Here is a 20,893-nt window from a genome sequence, read left to right on the forward strand (position 1 = left end):
GTATATCCTCAATGAAAATTTCTTGCAACATCTTATTAATTCAGCAAGCTGTTTCCAAAATAGTTTTTATTTTGCTGGCTAATTTCTTACCACTTGAAATAGATTCATAGAGCTGAACATGGATATGCAGTCTTTTCATCTTCAGGTCTTGGAACACCAAAATGATAATTTGATGCATACATCTTGCAGGTAAATAGCCTTCATAAGCTTTGTGTATTAAAGGTAATTTGTGGGAACTCTCAGGAAAGGAATATTTATAATTAGCTATGTATTGAAATTATTACTTTAACAGTTAAGATAAGGCACAACTTCTGAGCTATATTCCTCATTTTCAGTCCTATCTGTTAGCCTTATGCCAGTATATTGGCCTGTCAAATTCAGACATTAATAAGAGCTTAAGAAGGGTTAGTTGTGAGAAGAGGCCATTCAGTCCATCTAACCAATTTGGTTGTTGCTAAGTAATCCAAGGATCTCATCCAGTCCTGTCCTGCTAGTGGCCTGGCTATCAGCTTTATCAACATGACTAGGTACAGTAGCTTGTTTCATACTCCCACACCCTTCTGAATAGTGAACTTTCTCAGTTTTAAATGGTTTATTATTCTTTGTATGCACAGCACACAAGCAGGAAATTCCCAGGTGCAGAACCAATACAAAGACATCGTTAAAGAGGCTGCACTAAAGGGTGTTTTTATGGATTAAAGGATTTTAAGATTAAACAGGGATGGTAGCATAAACTGCTGCACAACTAAATCGAGCAGTGTGCACATTTTTTGTTTTACTTGTCAGTTGTTTCAAATATGACACACAAAAATAAATCCCATTCTTACTTTAATCTGCCTCAGATTGGTAGCAAGTGACAGCTGTTTTTGTTTTAGATGTATTAATTAAAATAATGACTTAAGTCAAGATAACAAAGTGCCATTTGTCTCATTATGAACCAAGGGGCAGAATTACAGGTCAGAGCACATGAAGGACTAGTGTTAAGGTTGCCTGTATTTTAAGATACAGCACTCAATTGCTTAATTGAAGGCAGCTCTGCTTTCTGGTCTGCTTTTTCACTCCTTTGTTAAGTTGTGCTCCTCTGAACAGTTCCTAAATTTGATAATGTAATTAATATGATGTAATGCAGTGGACTGGAATGGCCCCATCTTTATGTTGCCCTGTCTTTTCCCATTTATTTCATCTTTTGTCATTAGGTAGCAATAAATCATCTTAAGTTCAGTAGTGAATCTAAGAATTCTATTGAATAAAAGAGGTGTGAGGACAGCATGGTGGCACAGTGAAAAAACTGACTCCAGTATGAGTGTTTGTATATCCATATTATATCTACTTTATCCAATACAGGTTTGTGAGGCTGCTGGAGTCTATCCCAATAAGTCATAGGAGCAAAGCAGGACATACCCTGGATGGAATGCCAGTCCATCACAGGGCACACACTTATACCAGGGTCAATTTTCCCAGAAGCCAGTTAACCTAGAAGTATGTCTTTGGACTGTTGGAGGAAACCCGTATGAACACAGGGAGAACATACACACCACACAGATAGCACCCCAGGAATTGAACCCAAGATCCTACTGTCGTAAGGTTGTAATGCCAACCACTGCACCACCTGTCATTTAAGATAATTATTCCTTACCTAGATTTCTGTATACTAAAGAAGTGACACAAGTCTTTGTGAGAAAATGTCTACTGGTTATCTCCTAATACCTTTCTAGATGACTGGTTTGGAGAACCAGCTAACAGGTACAGTGAGTGCCAGTTTAGTCTGCACACTAAATTTGATGTATTTCAGTTGTGGTCTTAGGGCGATGGAAGTACCGTGGGATTCTGGAGTAGTCACAGTCTGTGGGTCTAATGAAGGCAAACTTTAATTTGAGGATATTTAGAGGATACAAAATCATATACTATATTTTCTCCTGGTAGTAGTAACAACAACTTCTATTTTCACCTGAAGACACCTGAAGAAGGTTCCACAGCTGAAATGTTGTCTTTTTCCTTTACTTTTCAAGATGGACTAAACCTTTACCTGTTTCTTTGCAATTTCTATTTTCTGTTTCTTTTGAAAAGTTATTTTCCTGCAACAGTTTGTATGGCAAATTCCATACCTTTAACAGACAGCTGTTCACCTGCAGTATATGTTCACCTACCTGACTTAAATTCTGTCTCATATTTAAAATGCTTAAAATATGATTCTAAAGCTTTTAAAGTTACCAATATTTATTTCCAGAGCGACATTAAGCTGAGAAAGATTGTTTCTTAGGTCCATCAGTTTTCTGGTCAATGCCACCTTAACATTTACTGACTCAAGTCACCTGTTTCCTGTCATCTCCATGGCAACTTTGTGTGGGCGCTCAGATAACCTATTGGTCAAATATACCAGGCCGTGATCAGCAGTATTTATGGTTTCCTTTTTTACAAGCCTTCTTCCTTTATTCTTAGTATTGTGTTGCAATAGTGACAGACACTGGAAATTTTAGAGTGAGGAGATCACAAAATCCTGTGAAAAGCCCTTTATTGGTACATTTTAAAACAGTTTTTTTAAGATTGCATTAATAGAATTTCACAGGTTCTCAACAAAAGCAGCCAAAAATACGTCATTAAAATATGACTCGAGCTTTTGACAGTAAATACATCCGCTTTCTCTGAGAAGGCTCTTGACTTTTGTTTTGCACTTTCTATATAAATTTATGAAAAAATTGAAAATATTGAGTCATCAGCCTGAAGTCTTTAATTATGTAATTTCTCTATTTTATCATCTTTTGAGTAACATATTGTCAGAGCTCTTTGAGCTCATGTTATTTCCATTTGTATTGCTTATGAAAAGCTGTGACAATCAGATTAAGAAATCACAATTGCAAAACTTACAGAGGACATTCAAACATTTTATTACAACTAAGCCAATCACCATGTAATCACATTTATGTGACTGGATGATACTTAAAGTATTCAAAGCTTCTTTCACATCAGCTGTTCAGCATGAGGGTTTGTGTCAGTGTAGCTCAAAATAAATTATTAGCACTCTTCTTATTAGATCATAATAACAATAACATATCAGCTGCATTGTGACAAGACCTTGTTTGCCATTTGTGGATCTTTTGGGTTTTTTTTCCAATAACAAATGATCTAATCTATCTCAGCAACAAATAAAGTTGATTCAAACACCATGTGATATGCAACCATGCAACCAACAGTATGTCTGTTGGTTACAACAGTCATTCTTAGTCCTGGCCCTGCTAAACTCCTGTATCTTCTAGTTTTCTACTCCATCTTATTTCTTAATCACAGGTTTATTTATTTCATTTTTCTATTTGAGGCTTTTCCTTGCTGTCACATTTTATAGCACTATGTATCTAACAAACCAGATTAAACATTTTTGGTATTTTCCATCCATTGCCAGCAGCAACTGTATATCACCAGTTCACACAAGGCAACCCACTGAAACTCAGAAGGTGTGAGGCTGGGTAGTGCCTGGATGAGAGACCTCTTGGGAAACCTAAGGTTACTGCTGGAAATGGGACCAGTAGGGGGTGTTCAGCCTGTGGTTTTCAATTCAATTTAATTTTATTAGCACCCCAAGGCGCTAAACAATGCAAGTAACCATACATTTTGTGAATACAGAACAGAAGACCAGAAGACAACGGAGGAGAGGAACCAAAAATTCCTTAGTAAGGAGAAAAAAAACCTCTAGGGGTCCAAGTTCAACTTGCTGCCCAACCCCTTTGGGCATGCTAACATTATATAATTAAAAAAGGTAATAAATACCCTAGAAAGGCACCGTCATATGGATGATACATAAAACCAAGGTCCTGCCTTGCCGTGGTCATTAAAAATCCCAAGGCGTTTCACATAAAGAGTAGGGTAGTAACCCTGGTGTCCTGGCTAAATTTCACATTGGCCTCCTAATTAGCCCCATCTATGAACTGGCTTCATCACCCTGTTCTCCTCCCCCATTCATAGCTGATGTGTGGTGAGCGTTCTGGCGCACTATCGCTGCTGTTGCATCATCCAGGTGGTATTGGATATACTGTAAATTTTCAGATGATACAGTGAGTTCTATTGCAGGGGGAAGTGTCTGGTGTGGATGATTGCTGAGGGAGGTCAAGGGAGCTGTGAACAAGGAAATCCTTTTAGGAATAATTCAACACGAACTGGTTATATAAAATTGCATATGATTTTAGGATGATTTGCTCCTAAATATGAGAACACTTGATGTATCAAAACATTGTTTCAGCTTAACCAAAACCCCAGCTGAACATATGTGCTGTGACAATTTTTCAAGTTTGGGAAGATGAATTAACAAAATGAAGGCTTGAGAGGAGGAAAAAACATAAAAACTTGTGGATCTCCAAAAATATATATAAATATTCCTTTACTATTTTAAAAATGGCCTTTGGACAAAGTCCTGCACATTTTTTTTTCTCTCTTGAACAAAACTTATCACCAGCGGGAATCGTGGATGAAAATAATTTAAGTTTAATTTAGCAGACATCCACAACTTAGTTGTCAGCAGACATATTATTAATAGCAAAAATCACGTGTTGGACCCATAGAATACCTTACCTTCTTTACAGGTCGAAGAGTATTTAGATCTTCTGTGAGCCTAGAGCTACTGTACGTCTTCAGTGTAGTTTCTCCGCCAAACCTATAGGTGGAGATGCAGCGTGTCCAAGTCCCGGCTATCTTTATGATGTTGCTGGTGTGTCAACACGGTGCTTCCTGCTACAGTGGAGAGTTCTTACGCTGAGCTGGAAAGTAGCGGTTTCAGCGGCGGGAGAGGCAGGGCAGCAATATAGAATATCTGGCTTTGTTATTTATGTTGTATTTGTCGTTTTACACTTTCAAATAAATGCATTACTGCAGTAGGAAGGACAAAAGTTTGCGGCAAGGCTGAGAAGCTAAGAGCGGGGTTAAGATCACTCCAGTTGGCAGAGAAGTGAAATGTCATCTTTTTTGTGGAGGTACGTTATTTCTTTGTGATATAGTTTCTTAACATAGTGTTGCACACTGCACTTTTTATGCACTGTAATTAGATATAAACCATTATTTCGCTTTAGATTTCCTAGTAGCTACTACTAACAGAAACATGATTATTGTTAGAATTAATACTAGTTGCACAAGGGAAGTAGTACAGTGTACACGTCAGCTTCATTTATTAAACAAGTAACTACTGTAGCATCTTCCCCAGTTTGTGACTCCTGGTAGTAGTTGTAAAGATACTGCTTAGCACTATTGGTATATTATGCATTTACCTCAAGTTTACGGAATCGTGCTAACTGGAGAATGTGAAACCAGTAGCTGTGTTGCTATTAGTGATTTTAATAACACCTTTTTATGAATGCAGTTTTATCATTGTAACGTGCAATGTTAGAAAAGCAATGTAATGACAGATCAGACACAGATCTGTTTTCGCACGTTAGGAAGTAAACCATCAGAACATGCATACTTTAAAATGGTCAGCTTTTTCGATGTGTCGTGATTATGAGGTTATTGTATGTTTGGGTTTGTGACATATGGATGATAAAAGGACGTTTTCAAAATGCAAGCTATATAAAATATAATGTTTGCAGTGTTCATGCCTATGCAATGTTCAAACTGATGTGCCAGCTGTTGGCGCAAGACATTATCTGCAGTCCTTACTTTATTATAGTTTGCATAGAATTATGTTCTTAAAGGTAATTTTAAGGATTGCTGCCTCATTTTAAATACCTTAGTCTCCTGTCAGACCATATAGAAAAAATGCTTAACATAATGCATTCATTTTTTAGCATTTATGTAAGTGCATTCCTTTTGTCTGCTGTCACACCTTAAAATTTATTTTATATAACAGATTTCATTTTTATCATGTCAGCATAGTGTGATGAAATTCTGCCCTCAATGTGCCACTAACCATGTGTTCGTTGTTTTCACAATTCAGAACTCTAAGAAATATTTTACTGTTTTTTTCACTTATGTTTACACAACTAGGTTATAAACACTGCAGCTAGGATCACACCTTCCCCCTTCTCTTAACAACAGACTGCTTTTCTTCTAAATTCTCTCCATTCCAATGGAGCTTTCATTTCACACCTCTCTTAACCTATTCTGACTTCACACCTCTTGATAGGCCTCTCTTTCTGTCCCCTGCTCCCGCCCCTCGCTCATCCTCTCTCCCAGCTTTTGTTCTCCCGCTACATTACCTTTGCTTACTGCCCTGTCTTCCTCACACCTGAAGAAGGCTCCACGGCCGAAACGTTGTGTTTTCTTTATTCTCTTTTCAGTATGGAATAAACCTATTACTTGTTCCTTTGCAGCCTGAGCAAGCTGATGCAGCTACCCACCTGAACTACTAGGTTATAAATGTTTGTTTTTTCCTATAATGGCAGACCAAGATTAATAGTTGTTTTGTTTGAATTCTGCTTGATTTGGCCATTGATATCTTATTTTGTAATGTGGTTTAGCAAAAATAATGAAAGAACATGACAAGCACCTAATGCCTTTTTAAAAACAACAACAACAACAACAAGTAACACTAACTATTCTATGTATAGTCTTCTATATGCTTATGCATGAGAATCTGAAATGACGTAAAATAAAAATCATGTTTTCAAACATAGTTCAAACGTAGAGTAAAAAGAGTAGAAGAATGGAAAAAGCAAAGCAAACTGACCTTGTAAAAACAAGTGGACAGTGATGTTGTTTTTGCGGATGATATAAAATTGTTCAGGTGCTTCTCACAGAAGCTCATGGGCTTTTGATAGGTCTGACAGGTTTCATCATCTGGTTAGTTATTGAGAACGATTTGACAGAGGGTACACTCATGTTGATATGTATCAGTGAGTTCAGAATGCCAGCTTGAATGAGAAGCGGTCTTTAAAAAGAGTTAATGCATTGATGTCAGGGTCTACCACTACACTAGGAAAGTAGATTTCATTATTAATGTGATTTGCCTCAACCCCTTGTTTTCGTATTGTTATATAACTGAAAAGTCCAAACAAAGCAACACCGGTTGCACACCTGTCGCATGTCTTTTGATGTCACGTTCTGACAACAGGACACTGATTATTTTTTTGGGGGGATGCAGAACACATCCAGTTGAAATGGTAAAGGGCCATAATTTATGAGCCTTGACAGAAACTTTACATTTTTTTTTTAGTTTTGAAAAAAATAGGTTTAAGCTTTTTTTTTCAACTAAAAAAAATGCTAAATGCATAAACCTAGTATGGCTTAAAATTGATTTTCTGACCATGTCTTTTGGAGATCAGTCTGAGAAGAACTTGTTTCACTGCAGATGACCTGAGTAGCTGCCATGTCAATATGCTATGAGCCTTTCTGAACGATTCCAAGCAGATAATACATTCTGGGAGTGTCTGCCTCTTTGCAAGTCCTAGTATGTACAGGTACTTAGACGTCTGCTTAGTGATGTTTGGAACTGCCAGTAGTTTATGACTCGCCTTTATGGCTGCAGCCCTTCTACTGTATATGAGGAATGAGGACCTGCACAAATTATAATCTGACACATCCTCCTTTTTAGAGCCGTTCAACTTCTCACATGCTGCAAGCTCTACAGCACATTACAGGTGGGTTTACTGACAAAGCTGACGGTATCGCAGGCGCCCAGGAGTCGCTGATCTGGCCACTGTCTGAGAAACCCCTGTTCGACTAAAGCACCTTTACTTGATTTCCCCCTAAGGGGCCTCGGCACATTTGGGAGACCCAGGCAGTAGGTATAGATTTTGCTGCTCTGATACAATATCGATAACACCTCAGCCTCGACACCTGAAGAAGACACACAAGCTCAAACTTTGTGTTTATACCTCCTACTCTTCAACATAAAATTAACTTTTATTGGTCTGAATTCTTCTCCCAGCATGTTGGTTTACCACCTTTTGGAATAGAAGAAGTGCTGAGTGCAAGGCAGGCTTTTCGAAGCTCGCCTGTTACATGTCTTGGAGGCTAGTGAAAATTAAGGCTTTGCGCTCTTGATGTGCTGCTATATAGCCTGCTTTAAATAGCAGAAATTTACGGGTTCTGTGAGCTGTTGGGCAACATCTGGTTTCCCTAATGTAAGATTTTTGTGGCTCAGATTTTTGCTGCCACTGTGAAATAATGGAACGATTAAAGCAAATCTCTGTAGCTTCAATACTTATGTTGTAGTTCGGAGGAAGGATTTAAAAAAAAGCAGAGAATTTTGCTTTTCATACCACTGAAGTGTTGAGGAGTTTTCTGATTTAGTGTCTGTAATTACTTTTTTGCTTTTAGCGTTATGATTTCAACCCATCCTTGGTTTGAAACACGGCACTGACCTGAGAGAGCTTAAAACAACTCAGATTTATTCAGTGCAACAGACTTAATTTCTTAACATTCCCAAAACCCAGCACACAAACTGTGATGCTTTTGTGCCTAACAGAGAAACCACTCTCCTGCTGTGGATAGTATACAGACTCAGTGGCACTAGCCCCTGACTGGGTGAACGTGCACTATTGAAAGACCCTTCAGCCACAGCAGAGCACTGACTGAAATCTGTGATTTCGTGGCTGTCATTCTGAACTCTGAGCAGAGGCTTTTAATAAAAGAGACACCAGTTTCCCAGCACATTCAGGAGGTTTCATTTGTGTTCTCTAAGCAGTAATATTTTAAATTTTGCAGTTTTCAAGGGTATGAGTTAATAAGATTAATTAAATTAAGTTTTATTAAAAAAATAAATTCATTAAATATATTCTTCCCATGGCAGTTATGTAAAATTATCTTAAGAACTGAAGTATAAATGTACCGATTGCATTAAATTGTGACTTATTTTAGCCCATATCCTATCACTCAGACATTCATTTTTACAAACCTTATTTTTATCTGGCCGTGTCGAGCACAAAGAGTTACTGTTAGAATCAGCCATGCGGGAGTAGACTTTCGCATGGAATTTGAAACATATAACTGTGTCTCTGTTCACCTCAGTTCCTCGTCAGACTCACCAAAGACACATTTTCTGGATAGGCAGGTTAGGGGAGAAAATCTGGGATTTCTTTTGGCTTTCTCTAAGGTTGTGGCCTTCATTTTTTACATTGGTTCACTTTATGACTTGAGAAAAAGTGATTCCAAGATAAAAGGAAATTGTGTTTTCTGTACTCTGAAAAAAATCGGATGCCATTTTAGTACTACGTTTTAGTGTGGAATGTGAAAATGTTTAAGAATAACTCATGTTTTCCTCAAGATTGGGGAAAAATATCTTTACCAATTGTTCAGTTCAATAAGGATTGGTTTTACTTTAGAAATGTCACTGAGGACAAATAAAATAAAGTTTTTTAAAGGTATTCTAAAGGTGTTTTGGATGCTTTTTATATATATTTCAGTGTCAATTTCATATTTTGAGTTTAATAAAAACAATGAATCTGTTTAATACCTCTGGAGATTCGTTAGATGATGAAGACAAAATCAGTACCTTGATCTCATGTTTAGTTCAGTGTTTCACAGTTCTCATCCTAGAGTACCATCTTTCTGTTTTTATGCCAGCAGAGATCTTTATTATTTAATCTTAGCATGAAAGTATTTCTTTTCTAAAATGCTTTCAACTCTAAAAAAATAGTATGGGGCTAGACACGGGCTCCCTCTCAAACCCCTCCTTTTCAGGAATGCTGAGCTGGTTTAATCAATGGGTCTACATATATTTCATTCATAATCAATTTGGAGTTGACAGTTTAAATTTGGAGAGCAACACTTTTAATATATGCTGTGATAGACACAAATGTCAACCACATGTTTTGAAAGTAGTGCAGATAAAAGAGAATATTTCTGAATCCAAAGTCTGATTGCAAAATCTTACAGTGAAGTAATTGGTTAAATTCAGGGTTCAGTAATTTTACTTAATTAAGAGCTCTGCTGAAACAAAGGCCAGTAGAGGCATGGATACTATAGGGCAGTGGAAGACCGGCTTAGTTAATGCATAACAGATTATTTGGAAATGGTATAAAGTGGAGGTGAAGAACAATGAGGAGGTTTATTGAAGCTGCTTTAGTTCAGCAGACACCAAAGCCTTTTTCTAGTTCTGATCTCTTTTTTTCTTGTCTCTCCAGGGTTTGTTCAGGGCTGGTTCTGGTCATGCTGCTGCCAGCTCAAGCTGCTGGAGAGGACTCCCTATCCCTGAACACCTGGACTGATTTCTGGCTTTTCCGGTTTATTCTTAATGTCTTGGGCTATGCTACAATTATTGTCCCTGGCTATTTGCTTATCAAATATTTCAAGAGCATCAACTACCTAGAAACAGGTTGGTCTCTACTTTTCTTTTATTCTATTAAAGGAACTTTAATTAGGAGCTTCAGTCTTATTTTTAACTGATTTTGGTGGTTCTTCTTTAATGTTTGGTACCATTACTTCACATTAATTTTACTCCGTTTATTTAAATTTTTTGCTTGTAGAACCAATGAACATTATTATTTATGTATGTCAATAATAATATTATGTCTGATGATTTAAATGCTTAAGAAAGTGTGGCTTGTTCATTAGCAGAGAGTTAAAATACCTCAGGATACCTCAGCTGCTTATTAATTCATATTTGATGTCACTTTGTGAACAACACCCATGTGCAAACAAAGTACTGAGCTGAATGTATTTGTTTTAGCCCATCCTAAGTTTTCACCTCTTGGAACAGAACAACCCTAACAACTCATCAAAAAGAGCTTCAGATGTTATCATTGCAATAACAAAGTTATCACTTTAGAAAAACCGTACTTTTTTCTGGAATTATTTTAGGGCAATGCAATCATGTAATACAGTTATGTTAAGTGTTTTTTTCCCCCAAGTATTATATTTTTGCATTTATCTGCAGTGTCATTATTTTTTATGTTCACACTTTGTTGGCACCTGTTTCTGACACTTATATAAGATCACTTTATTGGCCATATACAGTATTACAGCAGACGCAGTGACGTTTTTGTCTTAATGCAGATAGACTACAGTAGCTATACAATTGGGTTTTAAGCTGTTCGAATCTGCAAGTTGTGGACTGATACTGACAGCATTATAGGCCCTATGACTGGGATGTCATGAGATAATTAAATCTTTAACACAGAGGTTGTTGCCACTGTTACTCTTGTGATGTGCAGACGAACCTGCTTGTAAAAGAGGCAAAATGGCCTGCTCACAATTTCTCCAATAAAAATAATTTAGCTGTGTACTCTGCATAAGTATTTTGAACTTAACTCAGATATTCAAATTTGTCATTTTACAGACTCATAATGCCATTTTAGTTGTAACTTCAGGGAAGAAAGCCTTCAGTTATATGTGTGTGTTTCATACTGTGTTGTGGCACAATCTGCACCACAATTTCAGTTTCTATCAAATGAAAGTTTAAAGTCATCTAGTCCAACAGAGTACATTTATTTTAAAATCCCTGAGACTGTAAGGAAACTGACTGTGCAGTGTACAGTGCTGATGAAACGTCAGTTACAGCAATAAAGAAATTGTGCATGAGTGTCGCTAGGCTAGTATTTATACATGGCACCATGACTTGAAAACACTTTGGGTTGCATAATGTAAATCTATATTGTTTAAAAGACAGTCCATCCCTTTTAATAAATATTGGTATATTTAGGTTATATATATAAATATATATAAATGGTATATATATTATTTCTGAATCATGATGCACATATCCTATATCCTGTACATTTCTGTTTGTGTTACAGTAAACCATTAACCTACACTTGTATTATGTGCACATACAGTACTAAAGATTCTTCTTTATAATGCTGTTTGATCAAGGTGAACCAGAATTCAGGATTACGCATGATGAAATGCTTATAGAATATATGATTTTAGCTTTAATGGTTAATGAAAATTCAGTGCAATAAACCTCATTTCAAACAGTTATTGCTGTTTTTGTAAAAGCAAATATATATTAATATTTATACAACATTACTTGAGAACAGCTCAGCCATAATTATTTTTGGATTATTTTGGTTATTTGCTAGAACAAAGATATGTTTGTACACTAGTGTAAAATGACTGAGTTATACATATTCTTGTTAAAAGTGTGCAGTTCAGTTAATGATTTCATAAAATAAACTTTATTAAATATAGGTTTAAAAAGTTTTAGGAAAAAAATCATTTCATCAAATGAAATTAATAAAACCAATAAGAAACAATAAAAACAAAAAACATTACATGCAATTATGCTGGGACACTAGACTAGAGTGATGTGTGAGGCTGATGTGATCTGAACTTGCTGTAACATTTCTGAAAAAAACTGAAATATAACACTGGGTAAATACTAAGAAAAGGCTAAAGCCTGTTAAGAACTGGACACACTGATAAGGCTTAGGTAATGCTGATAGATAAGATAAGATCACTATATTGACCATACACAATTTCTTGTATTGGGCATTTGTCTTTTCACATACCCCAAAGTGCTCTCTATGAGACACACAGACAGGGAGAGAAACTTTGGGTCAGAGCGAGGGGTCAGCCATTTATACGGCACCCATGGAGCAGTTGGGTGGCTCAGGGGCCCAACGGAGTAGGATTTCTCTGCTGGCCACGGGATTTGAACCGGCAACCTTCCAGCCACAGGCGCAGATCCTTAGGCACAGTGCCACCACACTGCCCAGTGTGAGTTATGGTTCTCCAAATCAACTTATAAATATAAACAGTTGAAACTGTTCATTACTATAAATAGTATTCAGTCTAGTAATCAAAGTAAAAAATCCTGATTCTGAATATGATTTTTGCTTTAAAAAAATATGTATAATGTTAAGATTATACATATTTTGTGTGGCAAAGCAATATTACCTCAAACTAAGTACAGTTAGATAACACCTCTTGTTTTGACCTTCGTCTTTCCCTGACAGACCCAGGGAACCCAATACATTGACTTTGTTGTTTTCTCAAATAGACCTGCTTGACTTTTTGGAACCTAGAAGTACACTGGCACACTCCTGTCATGTTACGGCGATCGAGACGAATAAATGTTTCTTGTTGTTTTTCGAGGTTGTAAAGGAAACTTTTCCTAGTGCCAGGACAGGTAACAATAAAATATGGCCGTTCCTCCCACTGGAGAACAGTTTGTCTTCCATCACCCTGAACCCAACTGATGAGGCCAAGGAGGAATCCATCAGCTCTTAGACAGGTTCAGCAGGTGTTGTATGTACTGCGCAGTCTGGTTATGATGAGGATTCTTTAATCCATCATTTTCTCATTCTGACATCTGTGGGTTTAGAGTATAGGGCTGCGCTCCTTTCCAGATATTCTTCCTTCCTTCTGGTTTTGTATCGATGTTGCTTTTCCTCAGGTTTGCTGTTGACTTATATTTGAAATGCTTTTTCTGGCCATCTCTCGTTGCTTTGGCCAAGTGGGGAGAAAAGAGCTTTATTTATGAGCATTCATCAGGGCGACTGAATGGATCTTATGGTGGACGTTGTCATTGTGTAGAAGTATTTGTGGTCACCAGTTTGGGAGAGAACATGTTAAAATATACAGTCCCATTCTGCATGTCTCGGGGTGCATCTTGGAAAATAAGTTTCTTTTGCCTTTCCCTCTGTCTTTGCTTTTCTAACATCCTGGCTCTGCACAAGACACCATAGAAACCATGAATAAAGATGAGCAGTGAATGTTACATTTTGGTTAATGTAATCAGTAGAATACCACAGGCCTCTGTACTAAGACCACTTCTCTTCCTGATTTCCATCAGTGATCTAGATGCTGGTGTATTTAATCAGACAAATTTGCGGATAATACCAAAATTTGGAAAACTGACAAACTACGTACTGGTAGCAATTGGAATTAAAAGAACTAAAAAGTATTTGAGAACAATTTCAAAACTTGGCAAACCCCTGACTGAAGACATTTAATGTAGACAAGTGCAGGGCTTTGCGTGCAGGTAGCAGAAACAACCTCTAAATACTTAATGGTAAACACTGAGATGTTTCCTATTGTTTGCCACTGGGTACGTATGAAAAATACATGTACAGTATTTATGTTGGCACACCATTTACATCTTCTAGATAACGGGGGGGAAGCAATTAAAAAAACAAACAAAATGTTAGGATATATAGTTATAAGTGTACAATTCACGCAAAGGGAAATTATTTCCCCAGTCCGGAGAAGAGCAGATTCAGACATCCTGGAACTTAAGAGAATATCCTACATTGACAGGTTGGAAGAACTGAACCTTTTTAATTTTGAGTGGAGAAGATAGCGAGGAGGCTTGACACAAGTATTCCTCATTCTCAAGAGTATGGATAGAACCAACCCAACAGACTTCTTCAGAATGAGGAGTGCAACAAGACCCAGAGGACACAGGTGGAAACTTTATGGAAGTACATTTAAAACTGAGAACAGAAGTCTTTACACAACAGTTTGTTGGAGTATGGAACAAGCTAGCCTGCAATGTTGTTGAAGCCGATAACCTGGTTTCTTTGAAGAAATCACTTGCTGAGCTCCTTGGATCATTGATAGTTACCAATGGGCTAGGTGGACCAAATAACCTCCTCTGATTTTAACTATTATTGTGTTAAAGTGATCAAATTAAGTACAGGTGTAAAATGAAAACCTGCAGAGAAACTGGCCCCTCTGACTATCCTTGGCATCAGTGGGCTTTTGTAATGGAGCCTAGAGAATTAATTAAAATGTGGAATTGACTGTCCTGTCATTGTGCTATATAATAGGAATTTTATTTTTCTGTTACAGGAGTTGTTGCTGTGAGCAATTCTCAGTTGGGTGAAAGTAAAATGAAAAAAAAAGTGTTGAAGCACCCAACTTGTTTTGAAAATAATGTTTCTATATTACGAAAATATTGTACAGAAACGTGTACTGTATCGCTTAAAAGGGATGATTACTGAAGGCAAGATACCTAATGAAGTAGGTACTGACTTTGACAACTAAAACAATCATGAAGATAATTTTTCATTTTATGAAATAGGTGAGAGATTTTCACTGAGATTTCTTTAGTCACAGTGATACTTTTTCAGTTCTACAGATTGAGAATTGATGTTTCATCATTTGCATCTCCAGTAAATTATATTAACTGAATGCTAATGATCAAAGGTTTTACTGTTGCATGGTCACAAGGCTTCAGTGTTCTGCTTTGCTGAAGCTAAGTCTCTCCACATACCTACTACCTGAGCCAGACCTACATGTACAGTATGTCATATGCTTTTCTGTGGAGCTTTTTGGTGGTTTGGCTCATTCAAATGCAAGATAACCTTGTGGGAAGTCATAATAATTGGAATAAAGAACTGCTAGCTGTTCTAATCCAGCCTGGCTCATTTGTCGTTTTACTTAATTTAAATGTCTTTGCAAAACATGCAGTGGGCATGAAGAGGATATTGAAACTTCCATCCTGGATATTCACCTTCCATCCTGGTGTATCTAGTCATAGACTAGGATTATTTATTTTCTTTACTCTTAGTATAATTCCGTTATTTTGTAATTTGATTTAATCGCAGTTTAGTAACTTGTCTAGTCATATTCCTGTTTTCTTTACAGGTCGTGGCATTTGTTTCCCTCTTATAAAGTCCTGTGTTTTTGGGGGTGAAGCAAAATCTAGTCTGCTAGAGGAAGTGCCTACAGCATCCAAAACTGAGGCAACGGAACCATCTTCAACAGCCAGACAGGCTTGTAAACTGTTGTTCTGCACTGCTGGACTACAGGTGCGATCCGGGGGAAAGCGTCAGTGACATGGCTCAAGATTGGCTGCACCTGCTTCACAGCCCCAACATTTTAAAACTCTCATGGAGCTTCTGTGTTGCCTTTAAAGGTTTTAGCCTCTCAGACGTTTAAAAATCTGAACGTGCAATCCCAAGATCAGGTGTCGTATAGTGTTGACTCCGTTTCTGGCCACATTTATAAACTTTGCTTAGATCGATCTACAATATTGCTGTAAAATCCAATCAGCTCTTCAATATTTCAATGAAAGCACTCAATTAAGGGTTAGGAGAGAGTGTATCAAACGAAATAAGGTTTAATTTAAAAAATAATTAAATGCATAAATCATATTTATAAGTTTACATACAATACCACACAATAATTACAGGTGTAATATTTTCTGACACTTTACATCTGCAGGAAAAAACATGATCTAATCAAGAGCTCCAGTTTATCTTTTGTAGAATCTATACATATGGGACCAACAAAGTCCAAAGTATTAAATTCTTATTACAAATGTAAGTACTACTAAAATGTATCAAGCAAAGTTTCCAAGCTATAATGTTTTGTTTAATACTTTTATTTAAGTGGTCTTGCTCGCCTCCTTTTTTGGTTTTGTCAGCTTGTCTACTCCTTAGATCAACAAGGTGCACATTCATTTTAACTGTATCTCTGGTAACAAGCATAATGGTTTACCTTGCCAAACTAGGAGAATGATGTCAGTCGTATGCAAGCTTGCCAGAAATATGCTGCTACACAAGTTAGGTTTTCTGAATCCATCATGTTTATGCCATTAAAAAGATAATAGGTTTTATTTATATTACCTAGTCATCTTAGTTTGCTCAGTTACTTTAGTAAACAAGATTTATTATTTTGTAGTGTATGTCCAATCGAAATTTCAGAATATCAGAGAAAAAATCTCCTGCGTGCTCCTGAAAAGCGAGGAAATGTCTTTAATGGGGGAAAAAAAGCTTTGTAAATACATAGCATGGTGCCTGATCTTGGGATGCATGAAAGTTCTTGTACAAAAAGTTTCTCTTGACTATTTTCCATGTATTTGACTTGAATATTGACACTTTAACATAATGTTCCTAATCCACATTATCAAAAGCACCCTTGCTTATTTGTACTTCCAGGCTTCTTACTTAACATGGGGCATCCTTCAGGAACGAGTTATGACCCGCACCTATGGGGCTACCAGCACAGAGGAGGGTGAGAAGTTCAAGGATTCCCAGTTCCTGGTCTTCATGAACCGCATCCTTGCTTTGACGGTGTCTGGCCTGTACTGTGTCCTCACCAAGCAGCCTCGTCACGGGGCCCCTATGTATAAGTACTCCTTTGCTTCCCTCTCCAACATCCTGAGCAGCTGGTGCCAGTATGAGGCCCTCAAGTACATCAGCTTCCCCACCCAGGTGCTGGCCAAGGCGTCGAAGGTAATCCCGGTTATGCTCATGGGAAAGGTAATTTCTCGCAAAAGCTACGAGTACTGGGAATATTTTACGGCTGTGCTCATCTCTGTTGGCGTCAGCATGTTCCTTCTGTCCAGCTCCACCCACAAGCACCCTTCAACCGTCACCACGTTTTCGGGAGTGATCATACTGGGTGGCTACATCCTTTTTGACAGCTTTACTTCCAACTGGCAAGACAACCTCTTCAAGTACAAGATGTCCTCGGTGCAGATGATGTTTGGCGTCAACCTCTTCTCTTGCCTCTTCACAGTGGGCTCCCTCCTGGAGCAGGGGGCCTTGTTTGACTCTCTGGGCTTCATGAGCCGCCACTCAGAGTTTGCCTTCCATGCTGTGCTGCTCTCTGTGTGCTCAGCTTGTGGCCAGCTATTCATCTTCTACACCATCAGTCAGTTTGGTGCTGCTGTCTTCACGATCATCATGACCCTGCGGCAGGCCATCGCCATCCTGCTGTCGTGCTTCCTGTATGGCCATGCCATCACCATGGTGGGGGGCCTGGGGGTGGCCGTGGTCTTCCTCGCCCTCTTTCTCAGGGTCTACGCTCGCAGCCGCATGAAGAAGAGGAGCAAGAAGGCTGCGCAGAGCCAGGCGCTGGTCCAGAAGGTTTAGTCACCTAAACCATCTGCAAAGAGACATTTCCTCAACTAGATCCTATTTTAAAAGGTTTTGTTTCTATTTTCTGGATTTGTACTTTGTAATCGTAAGATGCCACAGAGAGGCAGATGCCTTTGTTCCATGTGTTTGACTTGAATATGGACACTTCCTAACGTACTGGAAAGTTAACCAGGTAGTGTTGAAGCAAATAAATGGACCACTCCTCACAGTTGCTTCTTTCTTTTGAATCCAGCGTCATGGTGATCGACTCTGAGGATGTTTCTATATATTATAGAAAGTGGATTTATTAAAATGGCTACTGGAAGTGACAGTAGGACTTGAAAAGAGCAGAAGGAAGTCCATCCAGGCTGTTAAAAATATTATGATTTCTATGTGTCTTGTCTATAACCGTCTGTCTTACTTTCAACGCACTTTGCGATGTTTGCAAAACTAGTTCTTGCGGAAGGTTTGGGACTGACTAAAACAACAAAGATGGACAAAGAAAATAGAGCAGAAGCCTTGTCCCTGCAAGAAAGGCAGCACTGATGGCAAATCTTTGCAGACAGTACAAAGGTCCAAGAGGTGGTTATCATGATGTGACAAAATGTGCAATTCCCATTGAAGGCCTGAACGCCTACGCCAGGCTACTTTCTCCAGGCAACAGAACTGAATGTTGTTCCGTTGCAACTCTCTGTAGGTGAAAGTTTATCGCCTTCTGCACTGTTGATCTTTTTCTTTAGACAGTTTTTGCCTCTCCAGATAAATGCAGTCTTGCTTTAAAAAAACCCCATCAGGAATGTTTAACATTGGTCCACATTCTAAATAATAAAACACAAAAGACATAAATGAGGTCTTTCTCTGTACTGAGATGAGGATTGTTCCTCAAGACTTCTTTTTTTCTGAATTTGTAAAAGAGAATTGTGTGTGATTGTGACTTCAGTTTGAGGTGCTGAATCCTTTTAGATTAAAAAAAGAGAGCTCCCTGATGGACTTAGCTAATATTGCCATCCTTAACGTAATGAAATCATTTAACACTCACTTTACTAAAACCAAAGGAGATGGCAACAAAGGAATCACTGCCAGGATTCTAAAGATCCCTCTCGTGTTCTTCAAAAGCTTTTGTGACTTTTTTATCACATTGTTGAAAATCATGAACACATTATTACGTTTATGTTTTGCTGTCACTTGTTGTAAAATGCATAGTATTAATTCTTTCTTAATTTGTTTTTTCATTAGTCACATTAATTTCTGCATAGGAAACACCTGGAATACAAGAGACATTCCTGTACTTGTCAAATTAGTTTGTTGTTTTATTGGGGGGAGGGGGCATTTTGAAGACATTTTTCCTGTCGAAACTGTGCAACACGGATAAACTATTTGGGTTTTTTTAAAAGTCATTTTCTATCCAGCGTCTTGAAAACAGTGCTTGAGGAGGACTACATAGGCATCTTTTCTGCCCGTAGTTTGGCAAAAGGAATGTAAAGAAAGTGCTACAAGTGGAAGATCTATGAAATGTCGGTAAGGGAACCACAAAATGGTACTTGTATTTCATTGTGCAGTGTTTGTTTGTAATTACATTAAACATATGGCGTTAAAAAAAGTATTTGAAATATATTTAACATGCCTTTGAGAGAAGTTAGTACACAGAGGACAGGCACTGAAAACTAAGGACATGTCCAAAACCGTTTGTCTGATGAAGAAGCAAAGAGGGTAGCAGGCCTGGAGTAGAAAACCAGGCACCTCTGCAGTTGTTTACTAACTCTGTGCTGCTGTCAGGGCACAAGTCTATTTATGTCTTTCATTAAAAAACTCATAAGAGCCAGTGCGTGAAACAGGAGGTTGGTGTGCAATGAATTTGAAATTAATATGAATTTACCATGTATGGCTCATTAACACATTTTAGGCTAAGTTTATATCAGGTGTTAGGTGCATTGTTTGTTAATATACCAATTCATCACCTCCAAGGAAATTTAAGGCCTGTTGGTTTCCATCAGCCAAGCTTATGATATTTTGTAAAACCTTTCCCTTAACAAAATGGACACCTTAGCTAAATCTTGAGCCTGTTGTTCGTAGATCTGTATTTTATTTCTTAATCCAAAACTGGTACTGGTTTTTCTTTCTTTCGTGACTTGTGAATGTGTCAGTTCTTATATTTGTATACCTAAACTTTTTATGTCATTTACATTTCATTTTTATATACTGTATATGAATATACAATGAATAGTTTGTGGTTACGCATTAAGAGATCAATAGTCTCTTACAAGCAGTGTTTTTCCTGATCATGTATTTAAATTTCTGTTATTAGCAACATAGCCAGCACTTAAGAGCAAGAGATGTGAAGAACGGGGTCAAGATACGATTGTGCATCTGGTGAATGTCCTGGAAATGTCCTTTGATGATACTCTAAATACTATGTTCATGTGATTTACATTTAGAAATAGAAAAACTAGACAATCCATGGTCAAACATGGAAAAAAGCACGTTAATCCTGTAGTCAAATCAGTTGCTTTTGCCCTGCACAGCACAGATGTACTGTAATGCATAGTAACATACTGCAGACAGAGCTCATTTCTGTCCACAAACAGGATAAAATGCCAAAAGTCCGCCTTATGGGGAAAAAAGGCAGGGAGTTGCAATCCTGTGGCAGTTACACAAGCTGGTTGTGTACTCAGTCTGGCAGCATAGATGTTTTTTAGTTTACGTACATTTTGTTGAAATGCACCACACAAGACAGATTTAAAAAGGATTTCTGTAAGAAAAAATGTGCCGTGTGATAGCAATAATGATACAATACTTTCGTGATCTAAAATAAATCGTGTTGATAAAAACAGACTGTCTGGTTACTTGAAAAGCATTTGAAGTTATTGGTTATTTTACATATGAGATAATAGGTTTCTGTTAGTCCAAAATGCTCCCAGTAATACTAATGGACACTGAGGAACAACGTTACACCATGTGAACAAATGTGTAGCTTCTGATAAATGTCTGCTGTTCACGTATACTGTTTAAAGGGGTTGGACAAAACACAGTTATACCAGTTTAAAGTCACTTAATGGGCCACCAAGTGTGGGCTATATTGTCTGTATGTGTTGTGTCATATAGCCTACCAGCCCCAAGAATTCTGCAGCACCATTCGTCCAAGAGAAAGTCAAATCAACTCCTGGTTGGTAAAGATACAGTATAAAATGCTATCTGGGGCCCTGTTCTAAAATATCCCATGAATG

General features: G+C 37.7%; 1 protein-coding gene across 1 annotated transcript; it reads left to right on the plus strand.

Moving 5' to 3' along the window:
* The first annotated feature begins 4,715 nt into the window (after window positions 1-4,715).
* On the plus strand, window positions 4,716-20,497 carry slc35b2 (solute carrier family 35 member B2). The gene is made up of 4 exons (XM_015351085.2): window positions 4,716-4,958; window positions 10,044-10,234; window positions 15,451-15,614; window positions 16,746-20,497. The coding sequence occupies exons 1-4, from the start codon at window positions 4,939-4,941 to the stop codon at window positions 17,682-17,684; spliced, it is 1,314 nt and encodes a 437-aa protein (XP_015206571.1). The 5' UTR covers window positions 4,716-4,938; the 3' UTR covers window positions 17,685-20,497.
* Window positions 20,498-20,893: the final 396 nt, after the last annotated feature.

Source organism: Lepisosteus oculatus, chromosome 2 (assembly GCF_040954835.1).
Source record: "Lepisosteus oculatus isolate fLepOcu1 chromosome 2, fLepOcu1.hap2, whole genome shotgun sequence".
Classification (NCBI taxonomy): domain Eukaryota; kingdom Metazoa; phylum Chordata; class Actinopteri; order Semionotiformes; family Lepisosteidae; genus Lepisosteus; species Lepisosteus oculatus.

Bases quoted from the DNA above. Each gene is read 5' to 3' on its own strand.
- slc35b2 (XM_015351085.2), top strand. From the start codon at position 4,939: ATGTCATCTTTTTTGTGGAG. The intron at 4,959-10,043 runs GTACGTTATTTC...TTGTCTCTCCAG, and splicing joins ATGTCATCTTTTTTGTGGAG to GGTTTGTTCAGGGCTGGTTC. The intron at 10,235-15,450 runs GTTGGTCTCTAC...TTTTCTTTACAG, and splicing joins CATCAACTACCTAGAAACAG to GTCGTGGCATTTGTTTCCCT.